This window comes from Elgaria multicarinata, chromosome 17, assembly GCF_023053635.1.
Source record: "Elgaria multicarinata webbii isolate HBS135686 ecotype San Diego chromosome 17, rElgMul1.1.pri, whole genome shotgun sequence".
Lineage (NCBI taxonomy): Eukaryota > Metazoa > Chordata > Lepidosauria > Squamata > Anguidae > Elgaria > Elgaria multicarinata.
In genome coordinates this window covers 23223128-23245190 of record NC_086187.1, presented here as the reverse complement: position 1 = coordinate 23245190, position 22063 = coordinate 23223128, and the positions used below count along the sequence as shown (strand labels likewise).

Genomic DNA, 22063 nt, shown 5'->3' with positions numbered 1-22063 from the left:
AGCTAGGTTGGTCACCGGTACATCTAGGGGTGAGCATATTACCCCAACATTAAAATCACTCCACTGGCTGCCAATTAGTTTCCGGGCAAAGTACAAAGTGTTGGTCATTACCTTTAAAGCCCTAAATGGTTTGGGTCCAGGTTACCTGAGTGATCGCCTTCTCCCATACAGTCCGCCCCGCACACTCAGGTCCTCTGGGGAGAACTTACTTCAGTCAGCGAAAACTAGGCTGACGTCGGTTTCCCAGAGGACCTTTTCTTCTGTCGCCCCCAGATTGTGGAACAGCCTGCCGGAGGAAATTCATAAAATTAACTCTCTGTGTGATTTTAAAGCAGCTTTAAAGACTAGCCTTTTCCGGCAGGCCTATCCAGATCAATGTTAAATCATGATTTTTTAAGATGTGTTGATTTCTGTTCTAATGTTGTTCCCCGCCTCGATCCGAAGGGAGAGGCGGGTAAGAAATAAATAAATAAATAAATAAATTATTATTATTATTATTATTATTTGTTTCATATCAAACTGGCCATTGAACGAGACCCAGGGTTGAAACGCGTCTGGCCAAATGGATCAAGTTTACTGAGCATTTTCTGTCTAGCATTCTGATTGTCTTGTTGTATTATTGTACTTGTGAAATGCTCTGTGTATGTTATTTTTAACATTATATTTTTGTATCTAAAATCACATTTTTTTACCTGTTTCCTTAACTTCCTTGTTTTCATTTATGCTGTGTTAGGTTAAGGTTATCACCTCTTTGTTGCAGCTGTTCATGTCATGCCAGCAGGAACATGTTTTGTTTGACTTCACCATACACACACCCCTATGGAAGAGCGGAAGAGAAATCTATCATTTTATCACTCTTTCCGCAAAGGCCTCCTTGTTTACATAACGCTCTGATACAGAGGCACGGGACAGTAAGTCAACACAACACTCTCCATCCCTTACAATGGACAGCTCAGTGCAGTGCTCCAGCTGAGTACATATTGCCTGAGATCCTGAAACAGCTTTCTCAGGTGTAAGCCCCATTTGAACCAATCTAATGCCTCTAAAAGTGGTTTCTAAGCAGGGCTGGCTCTAAGGTTGAGGAGACCCTCAGGTAGACAAATGCTAGGCACTGGTAGGAGTTCCCCAGTGGCAGCATCAGTACTGCAATCAGTACTGCAATCAACTCTAAGAAACTGGGTCTAAGCTGCCATTTAAATTCCCCATAATGCCCCTCTACATAGTGTCACTCTGGGGCATTCTGGGAAATTTAAATGGTGCCTCAGCTCTGAATATGGAGGGTCCAGGACAGGCATTGGTATAGCAACAGTGCTAGAACTTGGGAGCTGTCCATGGGTCACAATGCCTCAGACTGTCACACTGAGCGCCTGCACTCCCAAATTTACTGGCCAGGTGTTGGTACCTTGTCTATAAGAATGGTTTTTCGTCTGGGATGCATCACCTATGAACATTGTCTGTGTGAGACAGGTAGCGCTGTGAATTTAGGTAGAGGAGCAATTGTTATTCTCAGTGAGTCTAGGATGGACTTGAACAAAGAACCTTGCATGCTTGGAAGTGTTTGGGTAAAATCTTAGGCTGATGCTGGAGAGGATGTGGGGTGGGTGGAGCCAGGTAGGATGTACTGCTGTTAGAGGTTGCGTGCCATGCCTAGGTCTTTGCCCCTCCCATAACTGACTAAAAATATATATATGCAAACAGATACACTTTTGCTTAATGTGCAGAATTAATATTGGCAACAACGTGTAGCTTTCTCCTTGGGACTAAATTTAGATCACCTTCATAGAGGTAGAAAGCACCAAATATATACCATTTATTTAAAAATGGTCGTAAGAAGAACTGATTGATAGTGATAGAACTACGACTTGAATGGGATTTTACAAGTGGGATATTTGAGTGGTTTGAAGTGAGAGCGGTTAGATGTTTGATTTCTGAAACAAGGAAAAGATCCTCATGCAGCAGGCGGCCGTGACCATCTGGATAATTTATATATGTTTGCCCTATTATGAAAGGTTTTATGGGCTCCGGTTGATGAGGCTTTAACTTTTAAAAACGATAAACTTGTACATTTGTGTGCAAGTACAATGAACTTATGAATCTAGTTAATAATAATTACAAGTATAATTATTAGAGACCTCTTGTAACTGTGACTATTAGGTGTAGAACTCCATTACAAATGGAACTTCAATTTGTTATTAACTTTTAAAAACTTTATTTTTATTGAGGTATTCGAGATTGACTCAAGTCCACAAAGTAGTCATTTCTGTGTCAAGACAGGAAGAATGCAAGCAGCTACATATACACAAGTATTTGAAAAATGTAAAATACTTTTCAGTGTATATTTGCTCCAATAACAAAACAGCTAAATCATAGTTGTATATAATATGAAGGATGGGGGTACTGGGAAACACACACAAAAAGGAAGAAAAGTCTCAGGATGTCATAGAGCGTCACAAGACGAGGAGAAAATCGTGTTTCCTTACTGTTGGTCCGTCCATCCCCCCGCTTCTGTCCCACGATACTTCCTCTTTCTTCACACAGGGGAAGAAAGAGGAAATAAACAATGACCACGCGGCGCATTCAGAGGCTGTTTTTATTGCGCACCCAGCAGGCAATGGTGGCAGATTCCATTTCAAAAAAAAAATCGGATTTAAAGAGGTCTATTTTGTGACAGAAAGAAGGAAAAAAAGGAGCGAGAGACACATGGGAGGCGGACGTCGTTGTCAAAAGGACCTGAGAACATCCGTAAGTGGGGTGTAACGGGCGTACTATAAAATGCTCCTCTGATGACGCACATAGACAAATTTATACGGAAAAACCCGACACATTTTGGCCCCTTGTTTTTTGTTAGACCTTTTTCAAGGGGTTGTAACAATGTCTGCAGAAATGATTCACAACAGATTGTCTTGTGTTTATACACTGGTCGCCAGTGTATAATCACAAGACAATCTGTTGTAAATGATTTCTGCAGACATTGTTACAATCCTTTAAAGAAGGCCGCCCAGAGAGCTCTGGCTATTGGGCGGTATAGAAATGTTATAAATAAATAAATAAATAAATAAAAATAAAGAAGGCCTAGCAAAAGGTCGAAACACATCGGTCTTTTCCACAGTAAATTTGTCGAAAATCTCCCCACGGCCTGAGTTCGATCCCAGCGGAAGCTGGTTTCAGGCAGCCGGCTCGGGTCGACTCAGCCTTCCATCCTTCCAAGGTCGGTAAAATGAGTACCCAGTTAACTGGGGGAAAGGTAATCACAGCTGGGGAAGGCAACGGCAAACCACCCCACTATAAGGCCTGCCAAGAAAACGTCAGCGAAAGCTGGCGTCCCTCCAAGAGTCAGCAATGACTCAGCGCTTGCACGAGAGGTTCCTTTCCTTTCCTTTTCCTTCTTTTTGGATACATCTTGGATGATCACCCCGCCCTGCACCCTCATTCCCTCTAGATTTGTGGAAAGACTTTTACTGCATTTTGTTCAGACACAGGACTGAACTTGGTTCTGGTGAACAGATCTAAAAAAAGGGTTGCATATTCAAAATGGTACCCACAGTGTGTTGCCTAAACCCAGTCAATGAAACTAAATTTGGAGTAGACATTATAGGATTGTGTTGTTAGTGAGTTCATGGCAGAGGCAAGCAAGGTCTGAGCAATTCATAGCTCTCACTTAGCCAAGGGAAGGGGGGAAGCTTTACCTACTGAATGTCTGCCTGCCAAATTGCTGCAATTGCCCCAAAGCGCTGTTTCTCCTCCTCCACTAAACTGTTAACGTTGTAGCCGATGCACATTTTCTCAGACACAAGCAAAGCATTTGTTTACTTTGTTCAATACTGCTGATATCTAGTTTGGAAGCTCCTGGGGGCAGAGACCTGCCTCTGTTGCATATCTGAAGTGCCATATAATACTGATGGTGACGGTGCTAAATATATGGGGCTGTGAACGCCTGCCGCCAACTGAAAGAACGCATAAAGCTGCAATCCTAAATAGACCAATTTGGGATTAAGTCTAGTGGGACTACCTTCTAAAGAAAGGTAGGCAGAGACAGGCCGCACATATGTAGTGATTGCATTTGCACAGATTCACCTCATATTAACCCGGCTTTTCTGTCCTTGCCTCTGTTTACACTACTGCTGATACTTTCAGCATAAGCTCCCCCAGGCCAAAGACCTTGCTCTCATGGCTTCTTTCCAGAGGGGCAGCTGTGCCAGCCTGTCGCAATCTTTCTGGTTCCACAAGAACCCTTGTTGCTTTCCTTGCCTGTGTTAGAACGTCAACATCCGTGTACATTGATGGTGCTGCTACATAAATAAACAAACCATCCGACACTGGGCCCGATGAGATTCACTCCCTTATTAAAACAGCCACAGCATTCCAGGTCTAGAAAGTGCCTCTGGGCATGTCATAAATCACTGTTGCCAATCAAGGCGCATGCATTTTAATCCAACCACCACCACCCCGCATGCCACGTGGGTGCAATTCAGTTTCCCCCTTTCCCTGCTTGCACAAATGTGTCTCTCACACCACACGACTATGACATGGGGAGAGGCACACCCATGTTCGATGCACAAAGCACACACCCTCCCCCTTTTGCAATTGGTCCCAACCAAAGAGAGGGGGGGGGCGCAAACAGGCCACATTTGTTTATCGTGTCACGCGGCTGCACGAGCGTAACCTCCTCTGTTCCTTCTTTGCACACCCCGCCTTCGTGTCCCAGGAGGATTGACGTTGTGTGCAGGCTTTTCCCCTGCAACCCACACTCATTTTGCAATCTCTCCCCCCCCCCCATAGCAGCTCAAAGCTTTTTCCCCCATGTGGCCACACGGTTGCACCCTTGCCCATCCTTCTTGCAAGCGCGTACGTGTGCATTGTAGCGCCTGCAGTCCTGTGGGCCCCACACTGTTTTCAGCGGTTTAGTGTGGTCTCTGTGTGTGTCTCTCTCTCTTCATGTTTTTCCGGCTTTTCCTCACTCGCATATACACCCCTCCCCTCGGCTAAAAGACTACGCCAACTTAGTGCCCTCCAGATGTGATGGACTACCAGGCAGGAGGATTCTGGGAGTTGTAGTCCAACGAAACCTGGCATCCTCCAGATGTGTTGGACTACCATCCCCAGAACCTCCAGGCTGGGGATTCTGGGAATTGTAGTCCAACACATTTGGAAGGAATCAAGTAGTTCATATGTGTTGGACTACAACTCCCCCAAATCCTCCAGGCTGGGGAATTCTGGGGATTGTAGTCCAACACAACCCAGTGCCCTTTCTACGTGTTGGACTACAACTCCCAGACTTGTAGCCCAACACATAGAGAGGGCACCAGGTTGGCGAAGTCCCTTTTAATCGAGGGACGGGATGTGTGTGTATACGTGTGCGTGCATATATAGTTTTTAGTAAGAAAATAAGCCGCCTTCCAGATTGGAAGGAAAGGGTGGCACAGGGGGAAGGCGTGTGCTTGCCATGCGGTTCCAGAAGTGCATCCCACCCCCCCTCTTTCGAAGTGTGTGTTTGTTTTGTGTCACACAAACAACAACAGCCGTCGTGTGACTCACCCCAGCAAGGCAGCTGACGTTGCACCGACATCTATGCACACACACACACGCCCATTTCTGGAATTACTTCCCTCCCCCCCCCACCTCGTTTTCTCTCTAGCGAAGGAGTGGCGGGGGGGGGGGGGAGAGAGAGAGAGACGTTTGTTTACTTGTTTGTTGTTCCGTGCCACGCGGTTGCAGCGCCAGCCCGGTTTCCGCCTTTTGCACACGTGTCCGCGACACCCTCGTTGCCTTTGCTACGGGTGGGTGGGTGGGTGTGTGTGTGTGTGTACGTGTGTGTGAAGAGAAGGAAAATACAGTGAAGAGTGGCAAAATTAGAGAGAGGAAATACATATATACACAAGTTTGTTTACTTGTTTGTTCCGTGCCACGCGGTTGCCGCTCCAGCCCGGTTTCCGCCTTTTGCACGCGTGTCCGCCTGCATACACGCGTGTGTCACACCCATTGCGATGCGGAGGGGGAGGAAAGCGAAGGAAAAATAAAACACAGCGTGCCAAAACGAGAGCCGGGAAGAGAGAGGCGTGTGTGTGTGTGTCCGTCGGTTGGTTTGTTGCCCCGTGCCACGCGGCTGCCGCCCTTTGCACGCGTGTGTGTGTGTGTGTGTGTGTGTAGACACGCGTGTGTCACACCCACGTTGCCCTTGCTATGGGGGTGGAAGGGAAGGGGGAAGGCGAGGCAGCCAGGCTGCCCCCCTGCACTCGAAAGGAAGGGGAAGCAGCCGGCGGAGCGGGGCCGGGCGGCGGCGGCGGCGGCGGCGGCCGAGCCGAGCCGAGCCAGGCGAGGCGTCTCCGCAGCGGGGCCGCTCCCCCCCTGCGGCCCCGCCCCGGAGGCCGGCGGTGTCGGCTGCTGCTGCACGCTGGCTGGGAACATGGCTGAAGTCGGGGACGATAGCAACGGGGCCCGGGCCTTGCTGGCGCTGCGCTCGGCGCCTTGCAGCCCCGCGGCCGGCGCGCCTCAGCCTCAGCCGCCGCTGCCGCCGCCGCCGCTGCTGCTGCTCCCGGCGGCGGCGGCGGCGGCGGCGGCCTCGCTGATGGCGCCGTCGTCGTCGTCGTCGTCGTCCGCGGCGGCGGCGGCGGCCTCCTCGCCTCAGCCGCTGGCCCGGCTGCAGGGCCGCGACTTCGAGTTCCTCATGCGCCAGGCGGCCGTGACCATAGGCCGCAACTCGTCGCAGGGCTCGGTGGACGTCAACATGGGCCACTCGAGCTTCATCTCGCGCCGCCACCTCGAGCTGGCCTTCCGCGCGCCCCACTTCTACCTGCGCTGCCTGGGCAAGAACGGCGTCTTCGTCGACGGCGCCTTCCAGCGGCGGGGCGGCCCGGCCCTGCAGCTGCCCCCGCAGTGAGTGCGGCGAGTGCGGGCTGAGGCGGCGGCGGGAGGCGGGCGGCGGGGGGGGAGAGAGAGAGAGAGGAGGGCCCCTCGGAGGGCCTGCGGGGTGCGTGCGTGAGGAGAGGGAAGCCCCTGGGGGAGGGATGGGGGGGACGGACCCGCGCACGTGTGCATGGGGCTTAGACGGGGTGCACGGGGCCTGGGGAGAAAGGTTGCAGGAGGAAGGACGGCGAAAGAAGGTGGCTGGGGTGGGGTCAAGGGGCCTTGGGAGATGGGGGCCTGTCCTAGGGGAAACTCATACGCGTGTATTGAGGGGGAGAGTTTATGGGGCTTGGGAATGGGGGTTGGAGGAGGAGGGGGGTGGCTTACATGTGTGGTGGGGTCAAGGGCCTTGGGAAATGGGGGCCTGTCCTAGGGGAAACTCATACACGTGTATGTGTATTGAGGGGGGGAGTTTATGGGGCTTGGGAATAGGGTTTGGAGGAGGCTTACATGTGTGGTGGGGTCAAGGGGCCTTGGGAAATGGGGGCCTAAGGGAAACTCATACACGTGTATGTGTATTGAGGGGGGGTTTATGGGGCTTGGGAATGGGAGTTGGAGGAGGCTTACATGTGTGGTGGGGTTAGGGGGCCTTGGGAAATAGGGGCCTGTCTTAGAGAAAACTCATACACGTGTATTGAGGGGGGGAGTTTATGGGGCTTGGGAATGGGGGTTGGAGGAGGAGGGGTGTGTGGCTTACATGTGTGGTGGGTTTAAGGGGCCTTGGGAAATGGGGGACCATGCTAGGGGAAACTGACGTGTGTATGTCTCTTCAGAGGGGAAACTCAGGCATAGGTTTATGGGTAGGGGGTAGAAAGAAGAGGAGACCCACTCGGAGGGGGTTGGGGGGAGGCTTGCAAGTATGGTGGGTTTAAGGGGTCTTGAGAAATGGGGGGCCTTCCTCAGTGGAAGCCCACACATGTGGATGTGTATGTGTTGATTGTCTTGAGAGGGAAAACCTCCATGTGAGTTAATGTGCCCCAGGAAAGAATTTGAAACTCTCATGTGTGTTTAAAGTTGTGTCTCAAGAAAGTTGAGCACCACCAGCCTGGAGGGAAAACCCACGTGTGTCTTGTGTGTCGGTGGCGAGTGCCAACAAAGGGAGTGTCTGTGGGAGTGGAAACTCATACTTTCTATAAGGTGTGGGGGGAACTGTGTGTGGGTTTGTGGGTCTTGCAAATGGGGCGGGGAGCAAAGAGAACCCAAATCAGAAGGTGTGGTGGGCTTAAACATGTACATTTAAGAATTGCTATAACAACAACAACAACAACAACAACAACAACAGGTGTCTAGCCTGAGGGGAAGCCCACACTTGTGTTTTGTGTATCTGTGGGAGTGAAAACTACCCCTTCTTTGATGGAGAATCCACATATGGGTTTATAGATCTTGGGAATGGGGGAAAAGGAAGGGGAGCCCCAGTTTGTGGGAAATCATGTGTAGATGGAATAGGTTTCAAGAAAAGGGCAGTTGAAAATCACACAGGTGTGTTTGTGTGTGAGGAGTTTGTGTGTGAAAAGACCTCTACTTTAATGGGAGGAAACCCATACTTGAGTTTACTATTCCCACTCTGAAGGGCAACCCACACACTTGTTTGTGTAATTTCTGCAGAGGAAACTCACATCCACTGTGCAAGGCAACATGTGGGTGGGTTGATCTTGCAAATGAAGGTGGGAAGGGAAAGAAAGAAAGAAAGAAAGAAAGAAAGAAAGAAAGACGTGTCCATGCTAAGGGGAGGACTCCCTGTGGCTTTCTGCCTCCAGAATGGGGGTAAACCCATGTGTGGGTTGATGGATCCTTGGGAAGGAGGAACTTGCTGTGTTTTGGGGAGATGAGAGGGAGCGAAAGAGGCCTTAATTCTGAGCGAGGTGTATTGGGAGAAAGTTTCTCCCTTTCTATGAATGAACTGGTGAGCATCACTTGGAGCAACTCTTGTTTATGACTAATTACTCCTTAACCCATTAATTAATAGAACAAGAGAGGTATCAAAGCTTTAGCCTGCCCATCCATGAGCTCCATTTTTCTTCACTCCCCACCCAGCCGCCATCTCAGGTAGATCTGTGAAGAACATAAATAGGTGGTCTCCCCATCATCTGGAAAATTTGCTAGGTGTACTTATTTAATGGGTGGGGGGGGAATGAAGAAATCCACCATATTGCTCACTGAATTATTTTTATTTTTTAAATGGCTCTGGGGCCTCAACAGTCTTATTTTCTTAACCTCAGGCGCAATTCCTTGCTGTAGGGGACCTGCTTTCTGCATGTGCTTGAAAGCACTTTTTCCCCCGTGTTACCTCACAGTGTCCGATGCCTTGGTTGTGAGGAGGGAAGGCTGACAAATGCTAGGAAAATTTTGTCTGTAAGGGAAGTGGAGAACAGCAGGAATCCCACACACAAATGCTGCATGTGCTGAGAACCGTTTTTGGTTACTGAGAATGTGAGGCATACTTCTTTATAGCTACCTCAGGTATTTCCGGGTTGTCCATTGGAATTAGTTCCATTTCTTTTGCTCGGTGGGAGGGAGGGTGGGTGGGGAGCTGGCTCAAATTAAGCCTGTGTGCGTACCCCCCCTTTTTTTATTTTGGCTAGGCAGTGGTTAACTTTTAAGGGATATTTGGATTAAAGCTTGCTTTGATTAGGGCTTCCCAACCCCCCCCCCCCTCATCCCTGATGTACGAGGGGCTGCTTGCGGTTATTCTATCCAGAGAGAAAAGTTGGGAATGAATCCCGGTCTCGCAAAGTTCCCTCACATCGCTAACTCATGTTTCATGGCCAAGTCCCAGGTGCTTAAAACTGTTTTGGAGGTGAAGCTTGGATCAAATTATAACACGGCAGTAGAGGAGCCATACGTGAAGGAAAGAAGTGGATTGGAGGGATCCCAATCTGAGAGGAAGGCGGAAGTATGTGAGGTGGAAATTGTAGGAGATGGGGAAAGTTCTTAACCTTGAGAGGATGCCAGTGGGTCAAATAAGATTCAAGGTGCTGATTTTGACCTATAAAGCCTTACATGGCTTGGGACCACAGTACCTGACGGAACGCCTCTCCCAACATGAACCTACCCGCTCACTGCATTCTACATCTAAGGTCCTCCTCCGAGTGCCTACTCCGAGGGAATCTCGAGGATGGCAACAAGGGAGAGGGCCTTTTCAGTGGTGGCCCGCCAATTATGGAATGATCTCCCTGATGAGGCTCGCCTGGCGCCAACATTGTTATCTTTTCAGCTCCAGGTTAAGACCTTTCTCTTTTCCCAGGCTTTTAACAGCATTTAACAACATGAGCTGAGTTTGTTTTTAATAGACCCCAGAATAGCTGTTTTTATAAGGATACTATTGTTTTTATGCTTTTTATGTTTTTAAACTTTGTATATTTGTTTTTAATATTTACTGTTTTTAACTTTTGTAAACCACCCAGAGAGCTTCAGCTGTGGGGCGGTATATAAATGCAATAAATAAATAAATAAATAAATAAATAAGGTGTGTTTGGGGGGGGATACTAAGCCTGACATCCTAAGTTAGGAGGCTTCCTATTTGAGGGAGACAGGAGCCCTTGAAGCAGATGTGTAGAAACAGGGTTCCCTTGGAAGAGAGCATAGTTATGAAAATGGATGATTCTGATGAAGGAAATGCAGTTTTTAATCCAATGGAGCATGTCCTGGAGAAAAACTAATCTGTGGAAAATGTGAAGGAAATATGCAAGAAGAAAATTTACTATTTTTTGAATGAGAAAGTTGTAGGAGGGGAAAAAATGTTGTCTTAGGCAGCTGGATCATAAGATTACTGTGGAAGGTGTGGGAGAAGGCAATTATTCCTTGATCCTAAAGAGCATAGAGGGTGCTAATTAAAGATTAAGTAGCCAGAATAGAAGATCCCCAGGGCAAGTCTGGTGGTACTGGATATCTCTGCTTCTTGGGGAATAGGTAGTCGATGTGGGAAGAGAGAGATTCCTGTGGGATGTTGGTTTGTGGGGGTGGAGAAAGAATTCCACAGATGGAAAAGGAGCAACAGCTGTGTATCTTATCCCAATAATACACTTTGTGTAGTATAAAGGGAAGGCAGATGCCTTGGTTCATAAAGAATGGACAAATTATATGGGGGATCATGCGCTACTTTCTCAGATATGAAGAAAGTAAATTTATGATCCAAGAATATGCCATCCCTTGTTTTTCCAGTAAGATAGAGTAACCAGGTCATGACCTGGAGATCCCACCTGTCTGTGAAAAAGCTATGTAGCTGTGTCTTCTCTTGTGCCTCCCTTGATCTCCTTGCACACACACTTACGTGCCTGCTGAGGAGCATAACAGCAGCCTTGCCTTCCTCAAGCTGGTTGGAGGCGAGAATGGGCAAAGGGCCCGGTTGGTTGGAAGGGACGAGTGGGGCAGGAGAAGCTGCAGCTGTCTCCTCTTTCACTGGGGCAGGATAATCTGGCTACCCTACTAGTATGAGGTGCTACGCTAGGCACTGGGGTACAATCAGGTTCTCTCTTGGCGTCCTCCAGTGCAACCATTACATTCTCCCTTGGCAGTATTCAGAACCAGTGTGGCTTTCCACTCCCAACAGAGGCAGGATGTTGCAGTGATTTTCAAGAAGTATTTCAGGCAACCTGGAGGGGCTTCCTTGAAAGCCATTTGAAGATCAGTAATGGCGGACATGCTTCCGTGGAAGATACCTTGCCAGCCAATAATAATCTCCCCCTGCAATGCGTAGCTCCCAAGGTAGTGTTGGGTACATTCGAAGAAGCACTCTCAATTCAGGCAGGGGAGGTCACGAGAGCCAGTAGACTTCCATGTGAACTGAGTGTGCACTTGAGGACATGTGTAAGAAGCTTTTATATTTCCTGGGGCTGCTACTGCTATCAAAGCAGCGATGCCTTGGCTGACTGATCGAAGTGAAAAGATTGCCCCGAAGGTAGGAAGTTTTGAAAACCACTGGCATATCGGTGTTGAGGTGTCATCCGCCAGCATATTTATTATTATTATTATATCTATTTTTAATACCTTTTAACAACATACACAGCGTTGTTTAGATATGCCATATTCTGAGTATCTTAAAGCTTGACATTTGGAGAGGTGGGTGGGGGACATCGAACAATACATCTTCATCACCAGAGACCTACGGGCCTGATGCTTTTGCTCACCAGCCTGCTATTTAACAGATGCTTTTTTTTTTAATAAGTTACTTTCACTGCAGGCTGTTTTCTTGTGTTTAGTAATTTAGTTATAAATCCCCAGCCACTTGCTTTCTCTCAGGCATTTGGGCTTTGAAATGTTTCTTTTTAGAAGGCGATACCCTTGGACTTATGTCAGTGTAATTAATTTCTCCTTGTAAAACAAGCTGACTTCTCCCTCCCTTCTCAGAGCCAGGGGCATTCTTATACTTCTCCCATAAGCACTTGGTTTATTTGTGTACATTTCTTCTCTGCCTTGTTACTTCCTTTACTGAATCGTAAGCTTTGAGCTGAATTAAAAGAGGGTGAAACAAGCAGCCTCTACTGTATTTAGAGGTGGGAGGGAGCCTTTGTCCTTTCAAATCCTTAATGGGGAGGGGTTGATTTACTGATTTCTGTGCAGCTAGGAGCCCTGAACAATAAAATGCCTTCTCAACCACTGTTTATGATCAGAGTAAACAGACTTCATGCCCCTCCTTTTTTGAGTTGTAAAACAGATGATGCAACTACCCATATTTTTTTTCCTGAATGGAATTTGCCCTCTAGTTTCTTGAAGGTAAACAGTTTCATTTCTTCCTGTGTTCTATAGGGCATACCAGGGTTCAGGCCTCGAATATAGAAATGGTTCTTGTTGGCTGTTGTTTCACTCAGCCATGGAGGATGCATAAAAATAGGGTGGATAAAAACCAATTTTTATAATAATAATAATAATAAAACCAGATTTTTTTTATTTCAATCGGATTTTTTTTAATAAAATGCTTTTTGAGGAAAAATCTATCTAAAAATAGTTTTCTATTTAAGAGAAATTATAGTACAAAGGTTATTCATCATGAAATAAGGATTAGTTTTTAATTATGTAGCATGAGGCTGTATATTCATGCAATGTTTAAATTTTTTGGTAAATGAATTCCATTAATCCATTCACAATGTCATGCTCTTCCAGAAGTTTCTGTAAGGTTATTGGGCAATTTTTCTATCTAGAAGATATTATCATGTGTTCCTAATAGTATAACCAAATCGGTATTTTTATATAACTGTAAAACTAATCTGAGAAGTTGTTATTCTAAAAATGAAACCTTCATCTGGTTGTAAATATTAAGATTATGCCAGCAAGAATGAGTCTTTGCTAACTCTGAGTTGTGTAAAATCTGTATTAAGCTTATAGCGAGGAAGAGTGCACTTTTGGGGGGTGGGGGAGTCACATGATTAAATCGAGTCTTTCTGAGTAGTGATTTAAATCATGATTTAAATCAAATTGATTTAAATCATGATTTAAATCAAATTGATTTAAATCAAATCCACCCTGCATAAAAATGAAGTTTGTTCGTGTCCTACTGGAGAAGGGAAACACATGGAGTGTGAGTGTAATTGTGTGTTCTTGTAACGAACTGTACAAATCTGTTGCTTCTAACAAACACTAGAAGGAAAACATGTAGAAAATACTAGGAAAAATGGGGAAATCAACTTCTGTAATATAGGTTCATGGTATCCCTTCCTATGTGTGATTTTGTTTGAAGTGTCGTTCACCTTAATGCCTTGCAGTTTTGGCAGGACAGAGAGGGCTGCTGCCTTCAGTGCCCTGTTTCCAGAAGTATCTGGCTGGCTGCTGTGGGAAACAGGATACCAGACTAAGTATATTCATGGTCTGATCCAGCAGGGCTCTTCCTGTGTTTGAAACCTGTCACTTACTGATTGAGCAGCAATTGAATCAAATGGTTGAAAACAAGACTCATTTGGGATGTGCAAAGAGCTTTTTCTCCCATGTTGTTTTGTCCTCGATACAACTCTGTGAAGTAGGTGGTCATTCCTGTTTTACAGATGAGTTTATTTATTACATTTATATCCCGGCTTTTTTCCTCCAAGGAACCCAAGGCGGTGTATATAATCCTCCTCTCCATGTTACCTTCACAACAACCCTGTGAGGTGAGAGTATGTGACTGGCCCAAGTCACCCAGTGGGTTTTCATGGCCCAGTGGGGACTAGAACCCGGATCTCCCGACTCCCAGTCCAACACCTTAGCCACTACACCACATTGGTATTGAGAGATGGCAGTCATGGAAACAGACAAAAGACTGCACTGAACGTTTTTGTAATCCTTATCAGCAACTCTTGTTTAAAATGGAAATGATTTCCTACTCCATGCCCCCAAAGAGAATATGGCCATTGGTATCTTCCTATTTGTACCAGAAGTTCTGGCTGTATGTCACTGTAGTCATTTTCTGTCTCTCTGAGGGAGGAGGGATTTGAAAATCAGTCAAACGTTTTGGTATTAGCTACCGGTGTCCCTGAGGGTATTTTGGCTACATCTGTGCAAAACTGTAAGCCAGAATTGCTGAGAATTCTGGGTTATCGGTAATGAGCAAGTATGCTGCTCATTACCAATGCTGCTCGATTGCTTCTGCCTGGCTCCCTTTGTAAGTGGAACTGCTATAGTAACCAGGAATTTAATTTACCAGCCATAGAAAGCTTAGTGTTATGTCTGAGCCCAGACTCCTGCCTTGTCTGTCCTTTAACAAGCCAGAGTTCGAAAACAGAGTTTATAGTTGGCTTCTGTATCCTGGCTTGTTAGAGGAGTGACAAGCCGCGATCCAGGTTTGGAAGTAACGCAAAGCTTTTATGGCTGGAAATTTTCCCCTTATTGCAGCTGTTCTTCTTGGAGGAGCAGCTGCCAAACAGCAACTGGGCAGAACACTTTTTACCGCTAAGCTAGACTTCTCAGCAATTGTGGCTTAATGTTTTGTGCAAACGTGGTCTTTGTCTGTTTTGCAAACTGGCTGGATTTACTGAACAGTTTCTCACGATCATAGAGAGGGAAGTAAGCCACTGTGATCATGTAAACAGGCCCATAGTGGTGGAATTTGACCAGTAAGATACGTTTTCAAAATATTAGAAACATAAACACTTCATTTTTACTGGAAAGATACTGTGAATTGTATGTGCACTTTTCCAAAGTGATATGTGACCGGCAATCCCTGTTCCAAATATTCATGCTATGAGGGAACATTTGAAATTCCTATATAAGTATTTGCAAAACAATTGGGAAATTTGAATCAAATATTCCTCAGTTCTGCCTTGTTGTGTTTAAAATTTACATTGGCTACATTAGGAAAATGCCATTTGTTTTTCGGTTCCATTATCTTTCGCTGTTATAAACAGTGTCGCTGTGGATTTAGCAGAATTTATATAGCTTGATGGAACCTTAGCAGCATCTACTGTGCTGCTGCCATAAGCCATGTGAGTTTATGCTCTGCTTCAGATATAATGTCATGCTCATCAGTACTTTCCCAGCTATGTTATTTTTTAATCTGTGAAGTATACACATACAACAACGTAACTGTGAAAAACAAATAAAGCACAAATACTAAAAGAGAGACAAAATAATTAAAGCACATTGATTAAAAAGGGAGGAAGTTTCCTAGAGGTCACCAAAGGCAGGTTTTGAAGTAAAAGTTGAAAGTTAGTTTTAACACTGAAGATTAACCGGACATTCCCATTCTATAAGATACTATTAGTTACAGAAATAGATCTCTTTGTTGGATTACAGAATTGCTTGATTTGTCTGTTCGATGGAGAAGTATGGGGGCTCATAGCAGTTTGTGTTTCTTTTGTGCCAGATTTGGGGGTGGACACCCAGTACCCCTGTACTGGGAAAGCAAGTGGCTAACCGCTTGAGTGACATTGTGACCTGTATTTGCTGTTGTATGTGTCTGTATTGAGGCATTGCTTTTTATTAAGGCATTATATAAAAAAAACACCCTGATATAGGAGGCATGTTAAGTCCAGTTAGCACACCAGAATGGATGTGGATATTATTTCTCATATGCCTTTTCCTTTTAGCTTGACTTTAAAAAGCATATATTAGGAAAACTAGAAATGACCACCTGCAATCTTTTAGGCAGCAAGGCTGAGCATTGTTGCTAAAAGCACTACACATCATGATTTTGCTTTTTCGTGTTTTGATGACCTCACAAGCCTCCTGGATGGTTCATTCTTGTGGTTAAAAATGATATTATCAGGATCCATATATGTGTGCGTGTGCATGTGCCCAGGGTAAGAAAGAACAGCAAGCTCTGTTCTCTGAGAAACTACTTTGACCACATAACCACCAGTGCAAAACCAGAACTGTTTCTAAAGTACATACCTATGTTCTAATCATTTTCATCTGATGTTCTGTTTCCTATTGACTGCACAATATAAACACAACTAGAAAAAAAAATTAAATAATGTCCCCTTTCCTCTTAAGATTACTCTGCATTCACTGTTTATGTCCATGACTTAGCTAGTTGCTTTTGTTCTATTGATTTGAAGAGATTTAAGCATCTATTTAAATCACATAGCAACACGACAAAATATTGCTTAACATTGGTAGGATTATGCGCATGTTCTTAAAAGATACACCATGTTTGGGTATTTCTTTGTGTGTTTGTTTTGAACTGTATCTATTATGATTATTTCACCAATATGCTGGTGTTTTTCAAAGTAACATAAGCAACATCATGAGAGGGTCAGTAGCTCCATGGGAGAACACAGGCTTTGCATACAGAAAGTTCAGGTTCAATACCCAGCATTTCTAAGTAGCTATCTGAAATATTGGAGAACCACTATCAGTTAGTGTCAGTAATACTAGGCTAGATGGATCAATAATTTGACTCATAAGGCAGTTTCCTAAATTCCTATAAACAAGCAAACAGATAAAATGTTCCCACCCCAAGGTGCTTGCAATACAAGCTTCAACCAGGAGGTAAAGGCATCAGAGGGAACTATCTGAACATTTTAAAACTGTTTTGGAACAGGTTTGTTCATCTTCAGAGATGGAGCAAGTGACGTGATAGTTCTGTTGATGAAAGATTGCAGTGTTTATGCGTTAGAACGGTACTTTTAGGCATTTGGAATTATCATTTGCTTCTAGATGAAATTATATTATCTCTTTGCTTGGCAAGAGTTTGAATCCTGTATTATTATTTTTTAAGGGAAGGCTTAGGGCAGGGCTAGAAAACTTACCCAGTCACATAAAAAGTGATGTTTGCACCTAAGAATCTACATATTTTCTCAACTCACCGTAGATCCTGACTCAAAGGAATCAGAAATACATGTTAAAAGAACAAAGGTTGCCATGTTGGCTCTAAAAAAAGAAATCCATATTAGGCCAATACCTTTATTACACTAATCAGAACGTCACAAAATTGTGTGCACACTATTTTGTGACATGTTGGTTGATCTAATATAAGTATTGTCCTCATAAGGATTTTGGAATATAGTTGTTACCCAACGCCACCCTGGAGTGAGACTTGGGCCTCATCTACACCAAGCAGGATACTGCAGTATGAAAGCGGTATTTAAAAGGCAGGATCCACACCAAGCAGGATATAGTGGTATGAAAGCAGTATATGGTATGTGTCAATGGGTCCCAACAGTTGTCAGTATACTTCAGTACCGCTATAAAGCAGTAGTGTGGCTCCTGCCTTTTATATACCGCTTTCATACTGCAATATCCTGCTTGGTGTAGATGAGGCCTTGGATTGAACATCTAGTCCTGAGCCCTGGCAACAGTGTTCTAATAAGACTCCAACTTTTATTAATTTAGGGGTGAGAAATTGGAACAGGCTCTCAAAAGAACTTCTGCACCACATTTTTTTCCTAAATTCAGGATTACAAAATGTATGTAAATATGTCTGTTTCTTTTAACTTATTCCGGTCGCTGATTTTTGATACAAAAGGTGGTTGTGTGTGTGTATGTAACATTTTATAATCTTTATTATATGTGCCATCTTCACGGACTTCCACAAATTCGTGATGGACAGGTCTGTCAACTCCTATTGGCTGTGATGGCTAAATGTGAGTTTCATGTATGGATGCTTACATTTAGCAGATGGTCAAACAATAGGGCAGGGCTGAAGAGCAACTTTCAGCCAGAGGACCTGGGGGCCAAATTCCACTTTGGAAAGGCATTCAGGGACCACATTCCAATGGTGGACAGAACCAAAAGCAGAAGAGCCAGAAAGACTAGCAAATTTAACTTCCTGGGGAACCCCGGAGGGCTAAATCCCACCCCCAGGAGGTCCTACTCTTGCAGTATGGAAAAGGTACCTTTGTGCTATGCTTGTAAATGTCTTGGTAGTATCTGGCTTGGGTTCCCAGCCAGGAAATAACATTTTGAGCAAAAGGAACCTTTGGTCCAATCTAGGAGGGGCTCTTGTTATGTTCGTCTGTTCACGTTTTTTGGAAACTACAGGGATTGCAGAAGCCAAGTTTGGAATCTATTCTAGAGAGGGGGCTGGAGAGGGAGTGCTTCTTCGGGAGTGCTTAAATCATTTTGGGGAATTGGGCAACCGTCTCTCGTTGGCTCCGTTTGTTCTGGGGTGGACCACTCCAAACGCTCAGCACCACATCAAACCACCTGATGTGTGTGCTAATCTACTTCTGGTGTTGCTTCTGGCTCTGTGTCTCTGAGCCAGCAATGTGTGTGTGTTCTGTGTTTGTGGAGCCGAAGGGCGCTATATCCTGAAATTCATAACAGAGCCAGTCCCTGTTTGGCTTAGAGCGGCACAGATGCAAAGGAGCCAGTTTCCTGTCTCCAGTTCCGAGTGGAAATGTGGCATCTGTGGTTGAGAGCACGCCTTGAGCATTTGGGAGTTTTTCCCTTATGCCTTCATGGCCTTGCATATTAAGGAATACAGCTTCAGGCAGCCCCTACCAAAGCCCCATTTAAATCAGTGATTTTGCACAGTGTGAGCTGTTGGCAAATAAGTCCCTTCAGTATTCCCTCCCCCCTACCCCAGCTTTTAAGAATGTTTTTTTTTTTAAGTTGCCAGTTAAAAATGGGCACATGTAGATCAACTTCCCCTTCTTACAAATATGTAGCACTGGCTAAACACAGGTTAGTGGTCCTTTAACAACGCAAATCCTATCTGGATGGTCATCAGCCTCTGAACTCAGAGACTGTTGGGCATCCTATGCAGACCAGGAGGAGCACAGATGTTGGCCTACACACTCCTCCCGCTCTGTATTTCGGCTAAATGGGTGCTTTCGCCCATCTAGCTGAGGTGTCAGGGATGGGGAAGGCCGAGGGAAGACCCACTTTCTGTTCTCTCCGAGGTCGCCTTTGTGATCTCTGAGAGGCAGCTAGTGTAGTTCTGTCTGTGCTGGCTAGGAGGGGGACGGGGAAGGAGCTCAGATTCCTGGGTCCAAAGTCGGATCACTATCTCCAACCTTGGATCCAGGAATCTGTACTATTCTACAGCCCCCCAGATGCTGTCTGTGGGCCATAGAATTGCTCCCTTAATGGCTTTTGTTGTACTTGCAAAATAGAAGGCTAAAGTGTACCCACACACACAGAGAGCTCTTCAGAGTTTATCAGAAATGGGAGAATCTGCAACCAAAAACAGTCTGGACTGGTTGTGTTTTTTGAAAGGAGAAGGTCCATTGGCTGAATAAGTTGCGGATGCCATAACTGCAAATGACTGGGCAAATTTTTCAAGGCTTAAAATTGTGACAGGTTTTTTTTCCTTCCTTTGGGCAATTGGACTAGAGGGACCCTTGGTCTGATCCAGCATGGCTCTTCTTAAGTTCTTATGAATTATGACAGGTGAGAAGGTAAATAATGGCGTTCAAGCATCCCTGAAAGACAGTTTGCCTACTTCTATTGACTTTTCCCTGCAGTGTGCAATCAATCACAATGGGAATATTGGGTATATTCTAGTCTCAAGTCAGGCTTAGGGAATATTTCGTTCATCTTGGGCCTGAGAGGGCCACCTATAAAATGTATAAGCATCCAATGTGCACAGATTCCATGGCAGCAAGGCAAGTTCCTTGAATGTAAAAAGTTTGAGCACTGTTGTCTTGAGGTTTTACAGACTTAGTAGAGTGGACACAATTGGCAAATTTCAGTTTGTGTCTGTCTCACGAGATTCAAGAAACCATGACGATCCTGTAAATTATCATAGCATACAAAAGTATTTCCTATTTGAATTTGAATCTGTACATTCAATAACTCTGTATAACTCTGTATTTTAATCTTATATCAATTTTGCTGTGTGGTTTTATCCTGGTTGTGCTTTTTGTACTGTATTTTGTAATTGTGCTTTTAACCTGTTGGTTGTTTTATTGTGGTTTTAATTTTTGTGAACCGCCCAGAGAGCTTCGGCTATTGGGCGGTATAAAAATGTAATAAATATATTTCCCCTAATTCACTTTGCTTTAAAAAACAAAATAAAAAAACCAAAATGGAGATCTTAGGATGCTGAGACCCAATTCCAAATTTCAAGCTTTTGTGTTGTTTAACCTTCGAATAACCCATGGTTTGGCTGACATGCATATTCATAATGGCAGCCTCATGCACTGCTGATCGTCATGGGTTAAACAACTCAAGGTAAGCCCAGCATGTTCTGAAAACCAGCACATTGTAAAGGAAATGATGTACATGCACATATACCAGAAAATATATGCAGATCTGTTTAACTTGCATATGTTTAATTTGTGTAATTTATACTGGGTTCCGAATTTGACTTCTTAAGAATTGTGGTGTGTGTGTGTGTGTGTGTGTGTTTAAGCGCAGAGTATATAGAGCCTTATCATAGGGTTGTCCAGGTAGTTTGGATTAACTGACTCCTGAATCAGGCTGTTAGCAACCTTTAGTCTATTTAACGGTTAGTTAACTTCCTTCCATGCATAGAGGGAGTGAAATGAGTTTGTGAATTTGAGATTTCTCTATCTCTACTTTTACTTCAGGGTAATTCCTCCATTTTTTGAAACCTAAGATGTTTTGGGAGACCTCTGAGGGAGAGCAGCTGGTTCCTTCAAAGAAAACTTTGCAATGATGAATGGCCCATTAAGAGAAAGTTGATGGCATAGCAAGTGTAATTTACATAACAATTAAACTAGTCTAGTGTATCCAACAAAGATGCTAACACAATGCCTCTCCCTTAGAGATTTCGCTATTAAGCTGCTTCATGGACTGGACTCTTTAAAGGGTTGCATTTTGCTACTTCAGAGTGTGAAAATGCCTGAGGATTGGGGGGAAGCTATAGTAATGGAAGATCCCACAGCCCCATGCCGCCATCCAAATCATTAGATGCAATATATCCAACTAATTTTATGTATCTTCTTAGTTATGCAAGTAGGGAAGACTGTATGAATCCCATTCATTTTTGTTGGTTCTAGGGCATTAAATAGGCACTACTGCCCTTTTACTACTACTACTACTACTACTGAGAGAGAGAGAGCATTTGGTGGATTCTCTACAATCCAAGCAAGCATGAGGTAGGAGGGGCTGTGGTTCATTGATAAGACAGGGTGACCATATGAAAAGGAGGACAGGGCTCCTGTATCTTTAACAGTTGTATTGAAAGGGGAATTTCAGCAGGTGTCATTTGTATATATGGAAAACCTGGTGAAATTCCCACTTCATCACAACAGTTAAAGCTGCAGGTGCCCTGCCCTCTTTTAAATCTGGTCACAGTATAGCTCCTGCAGCTTTAACTGTTGTGATGAAGAGGGAATTTCACCAGGTACTGCATGCATACAAATGACACCTATGCAACTGTTAAAGATACAGGAGCCCTGTCCTCCTTTTCATATGGTCACCCTAGATAAGAGCACCTGCTTTGCGAGCAGAAGGTCCCAGGTCCTATCTCCCAACAGCATATCCAGGAACGGCTAGGAAGAATTCCTATCTGAAACCCTGGACAGCTGCTGCCAGTCTGTGTTGACAACACTGGACCAATGATCGGATTTCGCATAAGGCAGCTCCCTAGGTTTGTGTAAAGGTGCTTTATCATACATGCATGGTTTTTAGGTGAATATCTAAACATATTGAAAGGTTACCCCAACCTGGCACTTGGCAGATGTTTTGGACTGCAGATCCCAGAATTCCTGACCATTGGGCATGTTGGATGGAGTCCAAAACATCTGGGATGATTGGGAAGAGATCCTGGCCCTCCTCGGTGTGACAATTTTTCAAGTCCTTGAAGAGAGCTATCAGGTCTCCCCTCTGTCTTTTCTTTTCC

At 44.8% G+C, this 22063-nt stretch overlaps 1 protein-coding gene across 2 annotated transcripts in view; it reads left to right on the top strand.

Moving 5' to 3' along the window:
* Positions 1-6367: 6367 nt before the first annotated feature.
* FOXK1 (forkhead box K1) overlaps positions 6368-22063 on the top strand; it is a 60985-nt gene continuing 45289 nt past the window's right edge. Inside the window, exon 1 of one of the 2 annotated variants that reach the window (XM_063143635.1) lies at positions 6368-6873. In XM_063143635.1, coding sequence (XP_062999705.1) covers positions 6404-6873 — 470 coding nt within the window. In that variant the 5' untranslated portion in view covers positions 6368-6403. The remainder of the gene's footprint in view (positions 6874-22063) is intronic. The other variant, XM_063143636.1, reaches the window with a different exon arrangement.